Here is a 16,847-nt window from a genome sequence, read left to right as displayed (position 1 = left end):
AACTCCAGGGAAAACATTATAGGACTTTTATTTTCTTGATAAAAATATACAAGACATCTCTGTTGCTAGACTTAGAGGAAAAAAAAAATAAATTAGGAGAACAAAAAAAGAAACAACCCATCTCTAAAACCCATTTTGTTTTAAGAAACATTTGAGAAAAAGAAGTTCCAGGAGATATGTTTGGAAATAGGCAGTTGAATCAACAATAACCATCACATAAGCACTGCCTGAGCAAAGCCTCCAAGCACAGTTTAAAGCAAACCATGTAATACTGCTGAAACAGACCAAAGTAAAATACTACAGGAGTTAAAAGAAGGGTTTAATCTAGAACACTTCCATAAACAAAAACATTTCAAATAAATTGAAAGATACATCCTTGTTACCACCTGTGTACATCCAGGGGTTCCAATCACTGCACCCCACTGCACTGATGCCTATGTATAACATAGGAGAAAAAGAAGCAAGCAACTCAGTTCTTCACCATGTGTTTCAGTGATTGAATATCAGACCCTCCTACTACTGTTACTTTACACCTCAGTTGCCATCTGCTTCCTCTAAAGTAACTGAAGCCCATCTGTATTAAATTACAAACTAATTTACAAAATATGTACATGTCTGGTTTGAATCACAAACCAAACTAAACTGTTTTGAGGAAAAACCTAAATTTAAAAGACTTGTGAAAAAATAGTGGACTGTTCTGGATCTTAAAACAGGAACTCAGGAGTTCCTTCATTTTTGCTACTGGTGCTAGTAGCTTGTTAAAGGTCTTTCCCAAGCTAAATGATCCTATGATTAATAAAAATAAATGGAATAAAAAAATCACACTTATAGACATTAGGTAACAAAACCTTCCCATGGGATCCTTTGGCTTGTCAGATTCAAAGCGCGTGCAGAACATTGACACCTCTGATCTTCCCCGCCTGTTCCTGCCTTGTAGCCTTTCTCTTTACAGGGCTTCCTTGTAGATGGTAAACAAACCATCCAAGAAAATCTGATGAAAATAACTCCGTTTCCTTGACACAAGTAATCCACTCCTGAGGCTTGGCCCTGTTGGGTGAAAGGTGCTGCAGCACCTGCAGCTTTCTTCAAATCACAGCTGGACTGCATTAGCTGCCACGCAGTGCAAGCTGTGGTGTACAGCTCAAATGAAGGATTATTTTTCCTCTTTGCCTTTAGTCTTTCTGTAGACCATCTCTCGAAAGCTTGCAAGGATCTTATTCTCTCGTTTCCTCCTCTCCTCCTGGTTGAAGGATGCCAGAGCTCTCTTTTCATCTGCGCTGTAGATCTGGTTCTCTTTCCGCAGCCGCACAGCTTCCATGCGCCGGTGCCTGTGGGGGAACAGGGGTACATCAGCTGTGCCCTGGCACAGCTTCCAGCCATCAACAGCCCTGAATGTGTTCAGGGGCTTTAAATAAAGATACTGAAGTACCAAGGGCCTGAACAACAGGTCCTGAGCCAAAGTTGACCTCTAGATGAACCTCCCAACAAAATGTTATATTTGTATCCACTCACTAAGGTAATATCCATGATCATTAGTGAAACATGCAGCGTGATAAGAATATACTTGTCTTTCTGCATTTAGAAACTAGACAAAGGCATGAAATCAGGCATCTGGCCTTGTTTGAAGGTATATGATCAAAGCCAGCTTCCTTGGTTCCTCCTTGAGCCCTGGCCAGGTTGTGGGTGGAACCCAAGAGGAGGATGAAACCAGATGTTCCTGCACTAGAAGTTGTGTAAGCTTGTTTATTCTACAGTCTAAAAGCTGGGCCCTCTCACAGTAAAGACTTGCCTACAGGTGGACACACCATGTAGGAATTCCCAGGAATGGTTCTCCAATCCTTTGCTGTGACTGGGGCTCACCAGCTCATGTGCAGACTGAATGATGGTAAAGTATTAGGGTAACTGGTGATGTATCTTTCTTAATCACTCTAGGCAATCTTTTGCAGTAATGATTAGGTGAATTACTTAGCTTATCCTTTGTAATTCTTTGCAGTTTTGCACTGTAGAAAATTCACTGTAGCAAATTATACTTAGTCCTTGAAGTTGGTATCTGAATCTTTTGTGCTGACCCTGCCAACTGGCAAAACAGCTAATCTAAACTAGATAATCCAAACTGCACACTAACCTTCCCAGGAAGGAGTGTGGCACTGCAAGGAACTGATTTCTGGGGATGTCTGTTCTCAGGCAGTCAGCCAGAAGCTTCCCCTACCCCCAGGGTGTCAGCTGCTGGCTCACTAAAATTTAAGTGAGGTTCCTGCTGGTCACAGAGAAAAAAGTGCAGCCAACCTCTCACACATTGATTTGTCTCCTGCTGAAGGGCCAGCGCATCCCTAGGGCTGTCCAAACAGAGCACTTTTGAGCCACCTGACACAAGCACCTCTTCATTTGAAATAATTAGAAGAGTATTGGTTATAAAGAACTTTTGCTCTTGAGGAGAAAGTGTCTTTGAAAAACTCACTATCCATCCCTAGAGCAATGGGGAGCTTAGTGTAGATTATTGCAAGTAGAGCACCTTCTCCTCCATGCTTGCAAGCAGAGCTTTGAAGCAGTCTTCTGTTCAGCCAGCAGAGAAAACAGCTCTTGAAAATTCCACTGAACCATTGCCATCATCAAAACCATACCTGCTGCCACTCATGACATAACCAGAGCTCTCAAACGAAGCGATCTCTTCACTGGTCAAGCCGATTTCGCCTCTGCGGGGAATGCGCTTCCCTGCTTTGACGTACTCTGCCATGGCTGCACCTTCCCCGGGCAGGAGGGCATGGCCATAGCTAAAAAACAAGAGTGGTGACGTCAGTAGCTTCAGATAGAGAGAGCTTGAGCTAAACATCCAAATTCCCTCTTCACTACTATATACAGCTGCATTTTTAAACACTTTCTTGTTCATTCCCACATATTGACCTGTTTCTTCCTTATGGCAACACTAGCAACAGTATCTTACATTATCAGCTCATTCTGATGACACTACAAAGTCACAATACTGCCAACCTTTAGAGTAAAGGCACTTACAATTGATTTTTCTAGGAATCAAGGCTAAAAAGCATAAACCAGACTCTTCTACCCCAGTTCAGGCCAGGGGAAAGCCTAGCACCACTAGAACCAGCCTGTGAATTTCTGGCACAGCATTTCTCCCTCTGCATGCATTATTGTTGCAACAGCCCTTTTGAACAGTAACTTTCACACTTGATTTACTTGATTTGATCAAGTACCATTAGAGCTGGCTACTCACTTCAAAGGCCTATCATCCTGAGATGCGTGAGTTTTGGGAGCCTCTGGTCCAATCAAACTATCAGCTTCAGTATTTTCTGCAACAATCAAATAATGAGGAAGATTAATCTTGTGTCCATTGTTCTTTGTTATCAGAAGGGTTGCACAGGTCAGCAACACCTAACAACAAATCCACAAAAAGGACATCAAGAAGTTTCCACCCAAGTTTAAAGTCAGGTGAACCTACTTGACCTCTCTATCCAGAGATCATCCCCTTGAAGCATTTCATCATCGGAATCTTCACTGCTTGAATCACTGGATTCCTTCCTGCTCTTCTTAGCTTTCTTTTTCTTATACTTTTTCCTGCGATAAAGCCAGACAGACATGCTATTTATCAAAATTTAAGATTAAAGAAGGTGCTTGGAATCATACTCAAATAATTAGTTTCTCAAGGCAACTTCCACCTATAGGAAGAATGGCTGTCTGCTGTTTCATACTTTACAGCAAAGCCGAGACAATATATATGTTCTGTTTTAACTTTCACAGAATGTTAGAAAGTGGCTCTACAGGGAGTTGTTTGTGCTGCACAATTGTGTAGATTTAAATAAAATCCATCAAATTAACATTATTTGCCAGCTCTTGCAAATTACCCAAGGTCCTCAGGCTCCCTCAGGTCCTGTGAAGAAAACTGAGCCACCCTCCAGCCAACAACAGCCAAAATGACACAGCAACCATGACACTTACTTTTTGTTCTTCTTTTTCTTCTTCTTGCTTTTCTTTTTATCTTCATCTGAAAAAAAGAAAGTGTATATATTATCAAAATGAAATTATTAGTTTTAACTAAGTGGCTTACTGCCCTGTGAATAACATGTCATGCCTTTTAGAGCCCCACTGTTCATGGAGCTGTGGGCTCTTTGACTCTTTCAACCCTAACCCTAAGCCCTAGCCCTAACCCAAAGTCAATAATATAGGTTTTCCAGGTCAGAAATATGTAGATGTAGAATGCTGGGGCCTTGCTGGGATTGCCTTGGCATGCCTTTTCCAGTCCCAGTGCTCTTGGAGCCGAAGGCTCTTTTATTCTCTCAACACTAAGTCTAACCACTCCCCTAACCCTACTGCTAAGAATTACACTAACCACTACCCTAACCCTGAGCCTATTCCCAGCACTAACTGCCTCTACCAGAATGCCCCAGTACATCCCCTGATAGGACATTGTTATACTGGAAAAGCGTTAGTAGAAAGCTCCCTACAGTATTGGCTGTATGAGAACATATCAAACAGATGTCTGGCATGAGAGGCCCAGTGGATGCTAAATTCAGAAATCCCCTTTCCTGAGGTCAGACTGCAAGCTGAAACCCTCTTGTCTTACCACTGGAGTTCTGCTCAGACTCTGAGTCACTGTCGCTGTCCTCAGAATGTTTCCTGCGCCTTCTTTTGGATGCTTTACGTTTCTTCTTTTGTTTTTTCTTCTTCTTTTTCTTCTTTTCCTCTAGAATGTTTTCAAACATAACATTAGAGAACAAAGAGCATCTAGTTCCATATATATTCCCCAATCTTCCCCAAGCAATGCTCTCCTTTGAGCTGGAGCCCACCCCAGCCACTTCCACCCATCTAAGCCAGGGAACCTCCTGCAAGCAGCAGCAGCAGATTCTAAACCACAATAGCTTCCCATTTTCAAAAAAGCTGTGCAAGCCAAACAAAATACCTTCTGAGCTGGAATCCGAAGAACTACTCTTAGATTTTGCCTCTTCATCTTCTACCGGTGTGTGCTCATCGGAACTGGATAAAAGAACGGTTTGCTACTTAAAATCTGTTTTGTTGTACTCAAGATCAAAGGTATACATATGACCAAAGACATTTTGAGTCAACCTTTGCAAGGTAGTAAAATATTAAAGAGCTAATTTAGAACCACAACACAACAGTCACCTGATCTACGATAAATCACATACTGCATAATTGGTATGTTGGAATTATTTGGTTGAAAAAATACTAGTCTCAATATGTTGCTTCAGAAAGGAACGGATACAATAAGTATTGTGACACCATGACTAACACAGGGATAAAGCATTTTTATAAACTGAACTGATATGTCATTAATATTATAAAAAACATGAAGAAACAGCATGCCTTACTCTGGGTCAGGAACTTTTGGTGACAGTCCCCAGACTTCAGGTGCCCCCAGTTCTCCAATTCTCTCTCTCTCATTGAGTCTTCTGTAAAGGAAAACACCGTCACTGGCGCCTACTTTGTAATACCCAGCACACAAACATTTAAAGTCCTACACGTCAGTGTATCTAATCGCCTGAATCAGCGGCAGGAAGGATAAGAAACAACTCGCAGCAAGGAGCAAGCTCGCAGGGGCGGTCTGGCAGCAAAGCTCCGCGCACTGCGGAGGATCGGCGGTAGCAGCTGTTACCCCCTTCCAGCCGAGCTCCGTGCCGTCCCCCCGGGACGGAGAGCCCGTGAGGGGACCGAGAGTCCGTGACGGGGCCGTACGGAACCAGGCCCGGCCGCACCCGCGGCACCTGCCCCTCCCGGGAGCGGGGCCCGGCAGGGCAGGCCCGACCCGCGCTCACCTCTGCCGCAGGATCTCCTCCTTCTCCTTCTCGTAGTACTCGGGCCATTTGCCGTGGTGGTGGTGCCCGTGGTGCGTGGAGGAGCGCGGCGCGCCGGGGCTGCGGGAGCGGCTGCGGCTCCGCCGGTGGCTCAGGCGCCTCGGGCCATTGCGCTCGCGGGACCGGGAGCGGGACCGGGAGCGGGACCGGGAACGGCGGCCGCGGCGCTCGGAGCTGGCGGCGGGCGGGGAGCGGGAGCGCGACGCGGGCGCCATGGCGGAAGCGGAGGCGCTTCCGGCGGCTTCCGGTGCCCTCCCGGCCGGGCGGGAGCGGGGCGGGAGCGGGGCGGGAGCGGGGCGGCCCCGCCCGCGGGGTCACCGCCCCACCCGCGCGGCCGGCAACGCGGCGGCGGTGGCGGCGGCGGCGGCGGCTCCTTTTGTGCCCCGCGGCGGCCGCCCGGCAGCGATGGACGCGCGCACGGCGGCGGCGGAAGGTGAGGCACCGACGGGGCGCGAGCCGCGGGCGGGGGGCGGTGGCGGCGCGGGCCCGGCTCCGCCCCGCTCCGCGGGCACCGGCGCGGGGCCGCGGCCCCGGGAGCTGTCCAGGGCGGGCCGACAGCAGCACCGCCCCGCGGACAGCTCACCGTGCCCGGCGGGGTTCCCCCTCCCTGCCCGGGCCCGGCGCCGCCTGACACGGCCCGGCCCGGCAAGGCCCGGTCTCGGTGTTCGGGCGCCCGGCGCGGCCTGACACGGCGCTGGCGCCGTCCCGCTGCGGCGGCTCGGGGCAAAGCTGACAGGACGAGAGGAAACGGCCCCGAGTTGCGTCAGGCGAAGTTTAGGTTGGGTATTACGAAATTTTTTTCATGGGAAAGGTTATCAAGCACAGGAATAGGCTGCCCGGCGAAGTGGTGGAGTCAGCATCCCCGGAAATGTTAAAAACCCTGTGGAGTGGCAGTTAAGGACATGGTTTGATGGTGAACATGTGGCTGGCGCTGGGTTCACGGTTGGAGTTGATGATCTTAAGTCTTTTCCTTAACCTTTATCTACAAAGATGATACAAATTATGTATTCAGATAAGACACTCTCTCTTCTGTGAGCGCCCTTCCCGCTCAGGTTTGACCACGTTGCCACGGAGCTTTCTTAAATGAACCCGAGTTTGTGCTCAGCTCTGGAAGTGCAGTGTAACACGGCTGGGTCTGGCCAGCTCGGGTAAACGGGACATTCTGGACAGCTGCTCCACCCTGGGAAACCCATGCTGGTTTATGCTGTGTAGAAATTATGTCAGGGTATGCCAGCTCTTTTTCACAAATTAAACAGTATTTTAGCTCCCAAACCTACCATAAGCAGCATAAAATTTTTTGCAAGATGGAAGAAGCCTATTTAAATTGTGTATTTTTTTGGGTGCAAAGAACCACATGCATAAAAGATTTCCCAGAGATTGTCCATGTGTGTGGTGTTACTGCCACCTGTGTCTGTGTGGGCACAGCCCAGTTTCTCCCTTCTTGGGATTATTTTGACAAACTAATTTTAAATGATTTTAGATCTGACTAAATGGTGACTAAAACATCTGCCTCAGGAGCACTCTGCACCTGTGTTAGCTAATATTGTTAGGTGACTTGAAGTGCACAAGTTATAATGTCATGCAGTACATAAGAGCATCTACAACAACCTCTAATGTCAGTAAAAGGATCACTGGACTCTTAATTCAGTTATATGAGGCTTTATATAATGGGATTGGCAGGAGAAATACTTTCAGAGATTTCTTCAAGGCACAAACAGTGGAAATTTGTATTTTTGAGTCAGAAGCAGTGATATTTTATTTTAAATTCCCACAGTGGAAGAATATTTCTGTCCTTAAAGGTAGTCTTAGGTAGGATAATATTGAATTTCAATTTTATTGAAAACCCTTTACTGTTCTGCTTATAAAGTTTAATTTACTTTAATGTAAAATACATGTTTTCATGATGAAGAATGTTACTATGTTACTTTGTTTCTCAATTTTTTCAGCTCTTTAAAAAAATTTTCTATTCTCACAAAGTGGATTTTTTAAAAACAAAAGAGCTTCTCAAACTGCTTAATTGAAAACTTGTTACTGAATTACAAAACAGTATGCAGTAACATACATAACAGTATGTTACTGCATACTGTTTTGTCTTCTTGCAAAAGCCTGCACATAAATTTCTTTAAATTTGTACTTCATATTTTCAGACCCTCCATCCCAAAGTTTTTTTGATCACTTCTATACATTAAGATAAAAGTTGCTATTGGGTCTCTTATTTTTGTAGTTCCAAAAAGACCACATGTAGTTCTGTATCCTAGATGTTTCTTGTCAGTATCTTAGATAAAATGGTTCTTTCATATTGGTATTTACATTGTAAGATTTTATGTGACTTGAATCACCAAACACTTTCTTGGCTTATCTAAACATAAAAGTGGAAAAAACAGCCTCTAAAATAGGAGATGCATGTTGACAAAAAAAATGCACATTGAAATTCAGCTTTGAGGTGCAGCAAGATGGTGACAGCTTCAGTCAAACTGGCTGAGCTGGGGAGAGCATTTTCTGTGCCCTGACTGCAGCAATGTGACAGGGGGTTCAGATTTTATGTCTGACAGAAGGAGTTGCCATAGAGAAAAGCTGCTGTGAGAAAGGTAAAAGCCAAGGAGATGGTGCAGCTCTCCCAGCAGCTTTTAAATCAGGCAGCATTTCTGTGCCTCAGAATAAGTGGTTCAAACCTGATTTTTGAGATCTGGTGATGCTTCAGGAGCAGGGATCCTTCCAAGTCAGTGCTCATCTGTAGATGTAAATTTTCCTGTTAGATTTTTAGTATGGGAAGAGGCAGTGAGAAGAAAAGTCCTTAAAGCTGGAGGATGAAAGGTTAAGAAATTGTTTAATTTGGGCCATCACACATTTTTGGAGGAGGAAAAAAGCACTGGATTAAATATTAAAACAATTATAGTATTATTTTCATTTAATGTAGCCTCCTGTTTAAAAATTATGCAGAACCTGTATCAAAGGAGAAGAGAATTGAAGGGTCATATGAGGAAGAAAAGCCTATGTTTTTCCTGATGAGTGTGTTCTATTATTTATCCTCATCCAATTGACTCTCTGGTAAAACCTATAAATAAACAGAAACTGCTTTTGTAACATTTAAAATCTGAAGGCTCACCTCAAAAAGGAACTTTTGTTACTAACTACACAAATACAGGGAGCCTGGCAGGTGACTTTCTTGCTAGAAGAAAGATTATTATGTATTTCTTGCTCATAAACCTAGGCAGGACCATTTCATTGCTGATTTATGAGGTGAAGGATTGCAGTCATGTCTACCAGTGGCTGTGGCCTGTTACGTTTTTCGTTGAACTTGACAGGACATTTGTTCTTGTCAAAGTTTTTGAATCTTAAGAAAAATAAAAATCAGGAACCCCTGTGGTTCAAGTCTACAAAATGCATAGGGGAAAAAAAAAGGAACAAATCAGTAACCAAAGACGCAAAATATCTTTTATGATCTTGGTGATCTTGGAGCATTCCTGAACAGAAAGAGTTTCCAAGAGGCCGCGCTGCGGATGTGTCACTTTGGTGGCCACGTGTCGCATGGGCATTTGAGTCATTTTGGTCAAAGGCAGTTTGTGCCAAAGCCGTGCATGTCCGTACAGTGCTGGCAGAGTCTAACACGTGTCTCTGTGGCGCAGAGGATTCCAAACAAATGCTCCCGCAGCAGGAGCAGGGGGGGCTTTGAGCTCAGGTGTGGGTGTGAGCTCCCCTCGGTGCCAGGCGGAGGTGCCGGCTGCGTCAGCGTTGGCAGAGCAGCGCCGATACCCCCGGGAAGGAAATGACACTCAGCGGCAAATAGCGTCTGCACGGCCCTATCCACACGCTCAGCCGCAGGGCAGGTGCCGGGCTTTGCCGCCGCCGGGACGCGGGGGAGCCGGGAGCCCGGCGGGAATTGCCGAGGCCGCAGCAAGGCCCGTGTGCGGGACCCGGGGCGTCCCACGGCCTGCGCTGGAGCGGGGTCGGGGCCGCACGCTCGGCACCTCGGCAGGCGGGGGGCGGTGTGCGGGCGGTGCGTCCCAGGCGGTGTCCGGAGCCCCGCGGCCTCGGGGCTGCTGCCGGCGGCGGGAGCGCGGGGTGGGCCCGGCCCGGTCGGGAGCGGCGGGAGCGCGGCCCGGCCCCGCCCCGGCCCGACGGTTCCCGAGGCCGCTCGGGTCAGAGCCGAGGGCAGCGCCGGCAGCGCCCTCCGGCGGCGGTGCGGCGGGTCCGGAGGTGCGGGAGGCGGCGGGGCCGCGGCCGGAGCGCGGCACAGGTAACGCGGGCTCGGCGGGCTCGGCTGCCCCTCTCGCCCCGCTGGGGGCTCAGCACGGCTCGGGGAGCAGCGGAGGGGCCGCCCGTCAGCCCGGGCCCGGTGCTGCCAGGCCGCTCCCCGGGCCCGCCGCTGTCAGCGCCGCCGCTCCCGCTCGGCCTCCGGCCGCGGACCGGCCGCTGCTGCCCCGGCGGCGGCTCCGCTCGGAGCGCGGCTCTCACGGCCGGGCCCCCCGGGGTCGCGGGGCAGCCGGGCGGGGCGCGCTCCCCGGGCTGGCGAGCGGCGGCCGCGGGACTCCGGCATCGGCGTCTCATCCGGCCCGGCCCGGCCCGGCCTGGCCTGCGGAAATAAAAGTTTTACGGGCAAAATTAGAGCCCGTGGTTCGCTGTTCTGTATTTTGATGTTGCTTTTTGTGGCTTATTGGGGGGCTTTGATTGGGCAGTGATAGCAGATAGGTTAGTTTGACTTAGCAGATATGTTTTGCTATGGTGCTGCTTTAGTGCCTCAGTTTGACATACATAGCCTTGCAAATATATGATATGGGGTTAAAAAAAGTTTATTTTTCTGAGGAAAGAAAAGTTTATTTTTCTGGGGAAGGAAGTGCACTATCCATAGTGTTTTCATTAACTCAGTTGACTGGTAATATGCAGACACACAGATAGATTCTGGTGTCTGGCCATAAATAACTTCATGGTATTGGGCTTTCTCATAACAATCTATGGAATAATTCACAATTAAAAATAAATTACTAATAATGTTTAAAGCTGCTTTTGGGACCCAAAGCTTCCATCTTCTTGGTTTTACAATTAACCTTACTTGCTGTTGCTTAGGATGAGGTGTTGTTTCTTTGTTCCTCACCTTGTAAGAGCAGAGGATATATTCAGAATTCCACTTACCTTGTGGAGAAGAGGAAAGGACAAACAACAATAAGAAACAAATTTGCGGAGTGCAGTAGCACATAATCTTCTGAACAGTATCTCAGATTTGTTTTTTCCTAAAGAATGAGTAGACAGTAAATATGTGAATGTTGTTATGCGGTTAAAACTGTAAATCTGCATTTTTACTAATTCGATATCTTTTGCTTTCCTTTTGTAGGAATGGAGGGGAAAAAACTTATTTCTGCAACAGACACACAATATTCTAGTGTGCTCCTTCAGTCTTTGAATGAACAACGTGGCCATGGACTTTTTTGTGATGTTACAGTCATTGTGGAGGACCGGAAATTTCGAGCTCACAGAAACATCCTTTCAGCCTCAAGCACATATTTTCACCAGCTTTTCTCAGTGGCTGGTCAAGTGGTTGAACTGAGCTTTGTTAGAGCAGAAATTTTTGCAGAAATTCTTAATTATATTTATAGTTCCAAAATAATCAGTGTCCGGTCTGATTTACTTGATGAACTGATTAAATCAGGGCAGGAGCTGGGTGTTAAATTCATAGCTGATCTGGGCATCCCTCCGGCTGAAGGCAAGAATGTGCCCAGCGAGGTCAAAGACAGTGCTTCAAAAACTTCAGCTTCTAGTCCAAATCAAAGAGATGCTGAAACACAGGTGACTGTAATCAGGCCAGAGGGTCAAGAGGCAGCAGATGGGATGCCAGTTATAACACAGTCATTCTCCTTACATGGCATAGAATATGAGACTACAAAAATTACAGTGAGCGATTCAGATGAGGAGGATGATGATGTCATTTTTTGTTCTGAGATCGTTCCTCCAAAAGAATGTACTAAAGACAAAAATGCTGCAAGCCAGAACCAGCCTTGCTCAAGTCCAGCTGGAGCTTCTGACCAAAAATCCTGTGGCAGTGGTGGCTCTCCCCATTTGACAAACAGCACAGCAGCTCAGAACCTCACTTTGTCTGCCACTCAGCTGAGCCCGAGCCAAACACAATCAGGTGCTGAATCATTTGCCTCGGCAACGCCGCAGCATTTTACTCCTAATATCATCGTGCTGAACAAGCCTCTGCTTAACTCCTCACTCGGTACCAGCTCCTTGCATCAAACACATGTGACTCCTACAATTAATTTACTTGAGGAGAACCAGCAGCCATCCAATAATGGCTCTGTAACTGAAGTGGAAGCAACGGCTGTTGATGATGAAGAGGTTGTTGAAGATGATGTCGATATCATCAGCTCCTCTAGTCCTGGTTTGGTCAGCAACAGCTCTTTGGTTCAGCAATCTTCTGTTCCTAAGGCAGGGAGCACTGAAGGATCAGGTGTACAGAAAAAACAGGTTGTTACATTTTCCCAAGAGTCATCTACTAAAGCTGGAGAATTGAAAATAAAAATCTCAGATGTCCTTTCTGGAAGCAAGGAATTAAGTTCAGGTCTAACATCAAAGAATGTGGCAGATGGGCAGAAAATCATAACATTAGATACAGCAACTGAAATAGGAGGCTTATCCACAGGCTGTAAGGTGTATGCAAATATTGGCGAGGACACCTATGACATAGTCATCCCTGTGAAGGGTGACTCTGAGGAAGGGGAAGCCAAGCCCGATGACACACCCAAAAAGTCTGGTGAGGAATCTCCAAAGGGGAAACGCATGAAAGTGAAGCACGACGACCACTACGAGCTCATAGTGGACGGCAGAGTCTACTACATCTGCATCGTGTGCAAGAGGTCCTACGCGTGCCTGACCAGCCTGCGCAGACATTTCAACGTGCACTCCTGGGAGAAGAAGTACCCCTGTCGCTACTGTGACAAAGTCTTTGCCCTCGCAGAGTATCGCACCAAGCACGAACTGCACCACACCGGCGAGCGGAGGTACCAGTGCTTGACGTGCGGCAAATCTTTCATCAACTACCAGATCACCATCTCCCACATCAGATCCGTGCACAGCCAGGACCCCTCTGGGGACACCAAGCTGTACCGGCTGCACCCCTGCAGGTCCCTGCAGATCCGGCAGTACGCCTACATCAGCGACCGCCCCAGCAGCGTCCCGGGCATCAGCCAGGCGGGAGTTGTCTATCGGGTTGGCTCAGGGAAGGATGGCACTGAGGGAACAGCCTCCAACTCTCCAGCCAAACAAATCACCTGGGATGACATTTTTGTTCCACAGGGAAATGAAACGATTTTTAAACAAAACCCGTCAGAGGGAAGTACTGAATTTGAGTTTGTGATACCAGAATCTTACTGAAATCTTTGAAATGCTGGAAAAAAGGGTTCAGTGCAGGAGCATTGCAGCTGTTTTAACTGAACTGTTGAAATTGTTGTAAAATCAAAGGTTAAAGTCAAAAGAAGTTGTTCTACCAAGTAACCAAATGGTAACACTTAGATGGACCATGTTAACTGCAGTGATTTGTGGAAGCAATTAATCAGAAAATTTACTTGAATAGAGAGTGAGACATTCTAAGGCGCTATCAGAGTTTTCAGATATGTTAAATTTGATCAAAACCTGAGGACTTGTGGCTTGAAAATGTACAATTCCTTCTAAAGAGCTAGAAATATTTCTAAACTAATTGAGGTATTTCCTGTACCCATATTTACCATGTAAATCCTTTCTTTCATGTTAGCACTTTAATGCTGAATTCTGTTTAGATGTTAACCAAGAAAACAGTAAGATTTTTTCATCATAGTCTCTTGGTCATGGAACCATTTAAAAAAAATAATCCCACAACTCACATTTGTGAACAAGGGGCCAAAATACACGATCCCCTACTACACTGGAGTAGTCTGTTTTTGAGCTAGCATCCTAATTCTGCTTTTATAAATATTATGAATCATCTGTCTTCATGCAAAAAGTCTTGTCAACAAGCAATACTCAGTTAGGGCTAACTTGAACAAATTTTACTTACACTTGGCAGTGTGGTGAGCTAAGTATTCAGTGTTCTGGACCTTGTTATTTTACTCTTTTTGCATTGGGAAAAAACCAAACCCTACAAAGCTGAATAGTGAAGAAGCTTAGAACACTTAGGAAGGAGATAATTTTACCTTACAGCTTGAGAAATATTGTTGCATTTTCTTACTGCTGGAGAAAATGCCAGTAATTAGTTTGATATAAAGTGCTGTTCCTTTTTTTTTTTTTTCCACTTCAAGATGAAGGGCTTCAGTCCAGAATTTTGAAATGATAAAACTATTATTTGTTTTTAGCTGAAGATTTCTCAAAACTATGAATTCATGGTTTAGCACTGAGGCTGCTGAAGATCCTATATGCCTGTTTGGCTAGATCTTCAAGTGTAACAGGGATTTGGATTTCACCCCACACTTGCCCCCATTTATACATTTTGGAAGATGAGGACTAAACCAACAACCAGAAAATACCCTTTATTCACCATGACCCAAAGTATAATTTCTTTGCAATTGTCTAGTTGTCAGGTGTTTCCAGGTTTGGGTTTATTATGTTGCCATTTTACTCTCCTTTCATTTCGTGCCTGTTTTAACAGTTAAAAGATTAATTAGATGTCCAACTTGATCAGGAAATGGTAGAGAAAAACAGCTGTTTGCTGGAGTCCTAGTTTAGCATTTCAGAGTTAGTGACTTGTTGAATTTTTGTAAATGGTAATATGAAAACTCGAGTTCTGGAGGTGACTGGGAAAGACTATTGTGCATAGTACTAGTTATGGAAACCTTTAATTGCTTAAATTGCAGTTACAGGTTTCTCTTTTCTTTTTCATGTTTTAAGTTAGTATCTTGATTTTATGACTCTCAAAGGTTTTAGACACACAGTACTCTTCACAGAAAGGCACTTAAATGGGAAACAGTTCAAATCTAAGTTGAGCTACAAAAACGATACCAGAAATCCACGTGAGCACTGATGGGAGGAGGATTTGTTTATGTGGTGCATGTGATGCTGAGCACTTCTTCTTTGTCAGCCAAGAACATGATATACCTGATGATTTCCAGATCATATTGCAGACCCCTTTGGATACAATGGGTCATGCTTTAAATGTGGGGTGTAACTGAGGTGGCATTTCTGCAGGCACACATTTTCCTCATGGATGTGAGTGTGGATTGCCTGTGTTGCACAGCTGGCTGGTGCTGTGGTGGGACTTCCTCAGCTTTGTGGAGACAAATGCAATGTTATTTTTGTTATTGATATGACACATGTTTAATCACAGAATAGTCTTGAGTTGGAAGGAACCCACAAGGATCATTGAGCCCAACTCTTAAGTAAATGGCCTGTGTTGGGATCTGGAGTTAAGCATACATTACAGAGTACAGAATTAAACATAATGGCTATCACTATTTGCTGCTGATATATTTAAAACCTTAAATTAAACTGTGCCTAGTAAAGGTCTCTTTTTGGAGGAAAACTGGAAAATTAGGGCTTTGTAACTATTTTTGCTAGAAGACTCGTGCTTGCATGTGTCTCAGGGTCTTCAGTTTTCCTTGGAAGTGATTTTAATATCCAAAGTCCAGAGGTATGTAAAGCATTTCTTTAATTTCACTTCCAGTATTTATTGGTTTGGAAACATGTTAAATCCATTCTTTGAAAACTTTTTATGGGGCCATGAGTAAGCTTTTATATTTAGATTTCTGGCTATTGCACTTACATTTGTGTTTTTGTTTGTTTTTGTAAGCATTTAACTTCCAGTTTAACTTAATGAAAAAACTTATGTAAATATTAAGAAATTGGCTTTGGGATGATGGAAGAAAAAGGTTGAATCTGACAAAGCATTTATATAGAAATGAAAAATTTCAACAGGCTAAGGTAGCAAACCTCTCAGTCGTTTATTATGCATATAAAACCATTTACAGATCTGCTGCAGAATATGGTAATGGTGGCTGCATCCTCACTGTCTGGTTTCTTTGGGGATACATACCATAACATTCCACTCTGTGAACTAAATAAATATTGAATAACATCTACTGCTTATTTATTTTGTTCTGTTAAGGCATGCAGCTTATAAAAAGATGCAGAAGCTGACAACTATATACATTGAATTCTGAGATCTACAACTGTTGCCTAGGAAATGTTCCATGTGAACATTCCTTGGTTTCCCCAGTCTGTGGTGTATATAGTTGTACAGTCTTTCCTTAACATACTTTTTAAAGTTGTGTTCTACTTTTCATTAATCAACACGTGATATTAGTTTTAGAGCTTTCTATGGCAAAAATAAAAAAGTTTAATTCTCAAGGTGAGCACAGTATGTTTCTTTTTGATGGCAACTGTGTTTCTACAGTCTAACACTTTTGTAGCTTCCTTTTCCATGTCTTTGGGAAAAGCAGGGAACCCACTGTGGGGGGGAACGGGGCAATGTGGTTTTATTTGTGCTTTAGTTTTGTTTGTTTGTTTTGATGCTGTTTAATTTGTTCTGTTGAACACTTTCCAAGAAGGCAAATCAGCTCAAGAACCCCAGTGTGCTGTGAGCTGAGTGCTGTGATAGATGGGGTGGATGGGAACTCTGAGACTGTGCAATACTCTGACAGACTGTGGCACTGCAAATGAGCTCAAAGGCAACAAAACCCTGCCTAGGGACCAGTGAAACCTACACAGGGACCAGTGCTGTGCTTTCAGCTCACTCGTGGTGTGGGCTCTCCTTCCCAGCTGGTGAAAGGTTGTGATTTGTGAGAGTTCCATTGTTGGTGACCTGGGGCCAACAGGAAATAGTCACTTGCTTTGTGTAGACTTCTTATTGCATGTAGGAATGCAATTTAATAAGTAACATACCAAATTATGTCCTAGATGCCTTCATCTCTGTGGCATAGGGCTTCTGCCTCACTCTGCTGACATCATCAGGACAGGATATGCCCAAAGTAAGCAAAGGAGACACCAAGACTGCACTGGTTGGATTATTCAGATCTGTGTTAAGTGAAAAATCAGCAGTAATAATGTTAGAGGGCTTGAGGTCAG

General features: G+C 45.2%; 2 protein-coding genes across 5 annotated transcripts; one reads left to right on the top strand and one right to left on the bottom strand.

Annotated features, from left to right (window-relative positions):
• Window positions 1-11: 11 nt before the first annotated feature.
• On the bottom strand, window positions 12-6,037 carry NKAP (NFKB activating protein). Its single transcript, XM_054641761.2, has 9 exons — window positions 5,784-6,037; window positions 5,340-5,420; window positions 4,913-4,986; window positions 4,577-4,696; window positions 3,952-3,997; window positions 3,455-3,570; window positions 3,230-3,305; window positions 2,622-2,771; window positions 12-1,328 (listed from the first exon to the last, which is right to left on the bottom strand). The coding sequence occupies exons 1-9, from the start codon at window positions 6,035-6,037 to the stop codon at window positions 1,154-1,156; spliced, it is 1,092 nt and encodes a 363-aa protein (XP_054497736.2). The 3' UTR covers window positions 12-1,153.
• Window positions 6,036-16,130, top strand: ZBTB33 (zinc finger and BTB domain containing 33). Of its 4 annotated transcripts, none has more exons than XM_054641756.2 (2): window positions 6,036-6,255; window positions 11,152-16,130. In XM_054641756.2, exons 1-2 carry the CDS (start codon window positions 6,036-6,038, stop codon window positions 13,188-13,190), a joined length of 2,259 nt encoding a protein of 752 aa, XP_054497731.2. In that variant the 3' UTR covers window positions 13,191-16,130. The 4 variants fall into 4 exon arrangements, with proteins under 4 accessions (XP_054497731.2, XP_077042222.1, XP_077042221.1 ...); XM_077186107.1 differs by lacking the exon at window positions 6,036-6,255 and adding an exon at window positions 9,061-9,645; XM_077186106.1 differs by lacking the exon at window positions 6,036-6,255 and adding an exon at window positions 9,061-9,649.
• Window positions 16,131-16,847: the final 717 nt, after the last annotated feature.

Source organism: Agelaius phoeniceus, chromosome 14 (genome assembly GCF_051311805.1).
Source record: "Agelaius phoeniceus isolate bAgePho1 chromosome 14, bAgePho1.hap1, whole genome shotgun sequence".
NCBI lineage: Eukaryota > Metazoa > Chordata > Aves > Passeriformes > Icteridae > Agelaius > Agelaius phoeniceus.
This window is presented reverse-complemented; position numbering and strand designations above follow the sequence as displayed.

What these genes read in the sequence shown, in the direction of transcription:
- ZBTB33 (XM_054641756.2), top strand. Translation starts at nt 6,036, where the DNA reads ATGGCGGAAGCGGAGGCGCTTCCGGCGGCTTCCGGTGCCCTCCCGGCC. An exon ending in GCGCACGGCGGCGGCGGAAG is followed by an intron (nt 6,256 to 11,151) that starts GTGAGGCACCGA and finishes TTCCTTTTGTAG; the next exon opens with GAATGGAGGGGAAAAAACTT.
- NKAP (XM_054641761.2), bottom strand. Translation starts at nt 6,037, where the DNA reads ATGGCGCCCGCGTCGCGCTCCCGCTCCCCGCCCGCCGCCAGCTCCGAG. An exon ending in TTCGGATTCCAGCTCAGAAG is followed by an intron (nt 4,697 to 4,912) that starts GTATTTTGTTTG and finishes AAAACATTCTAG; the next exon opens with AGGAAAAGAAGAAAAAGAAG. An exon ending in GTCTGAGCAGAACTCCAGTG is followed by an intron (nt 3,998 to 4,576) that starts GTAAGACAAGAG and finishes TCTTTTTTTCAG; the next exon opens with ATGAAGATAAAAAGAAAAGC.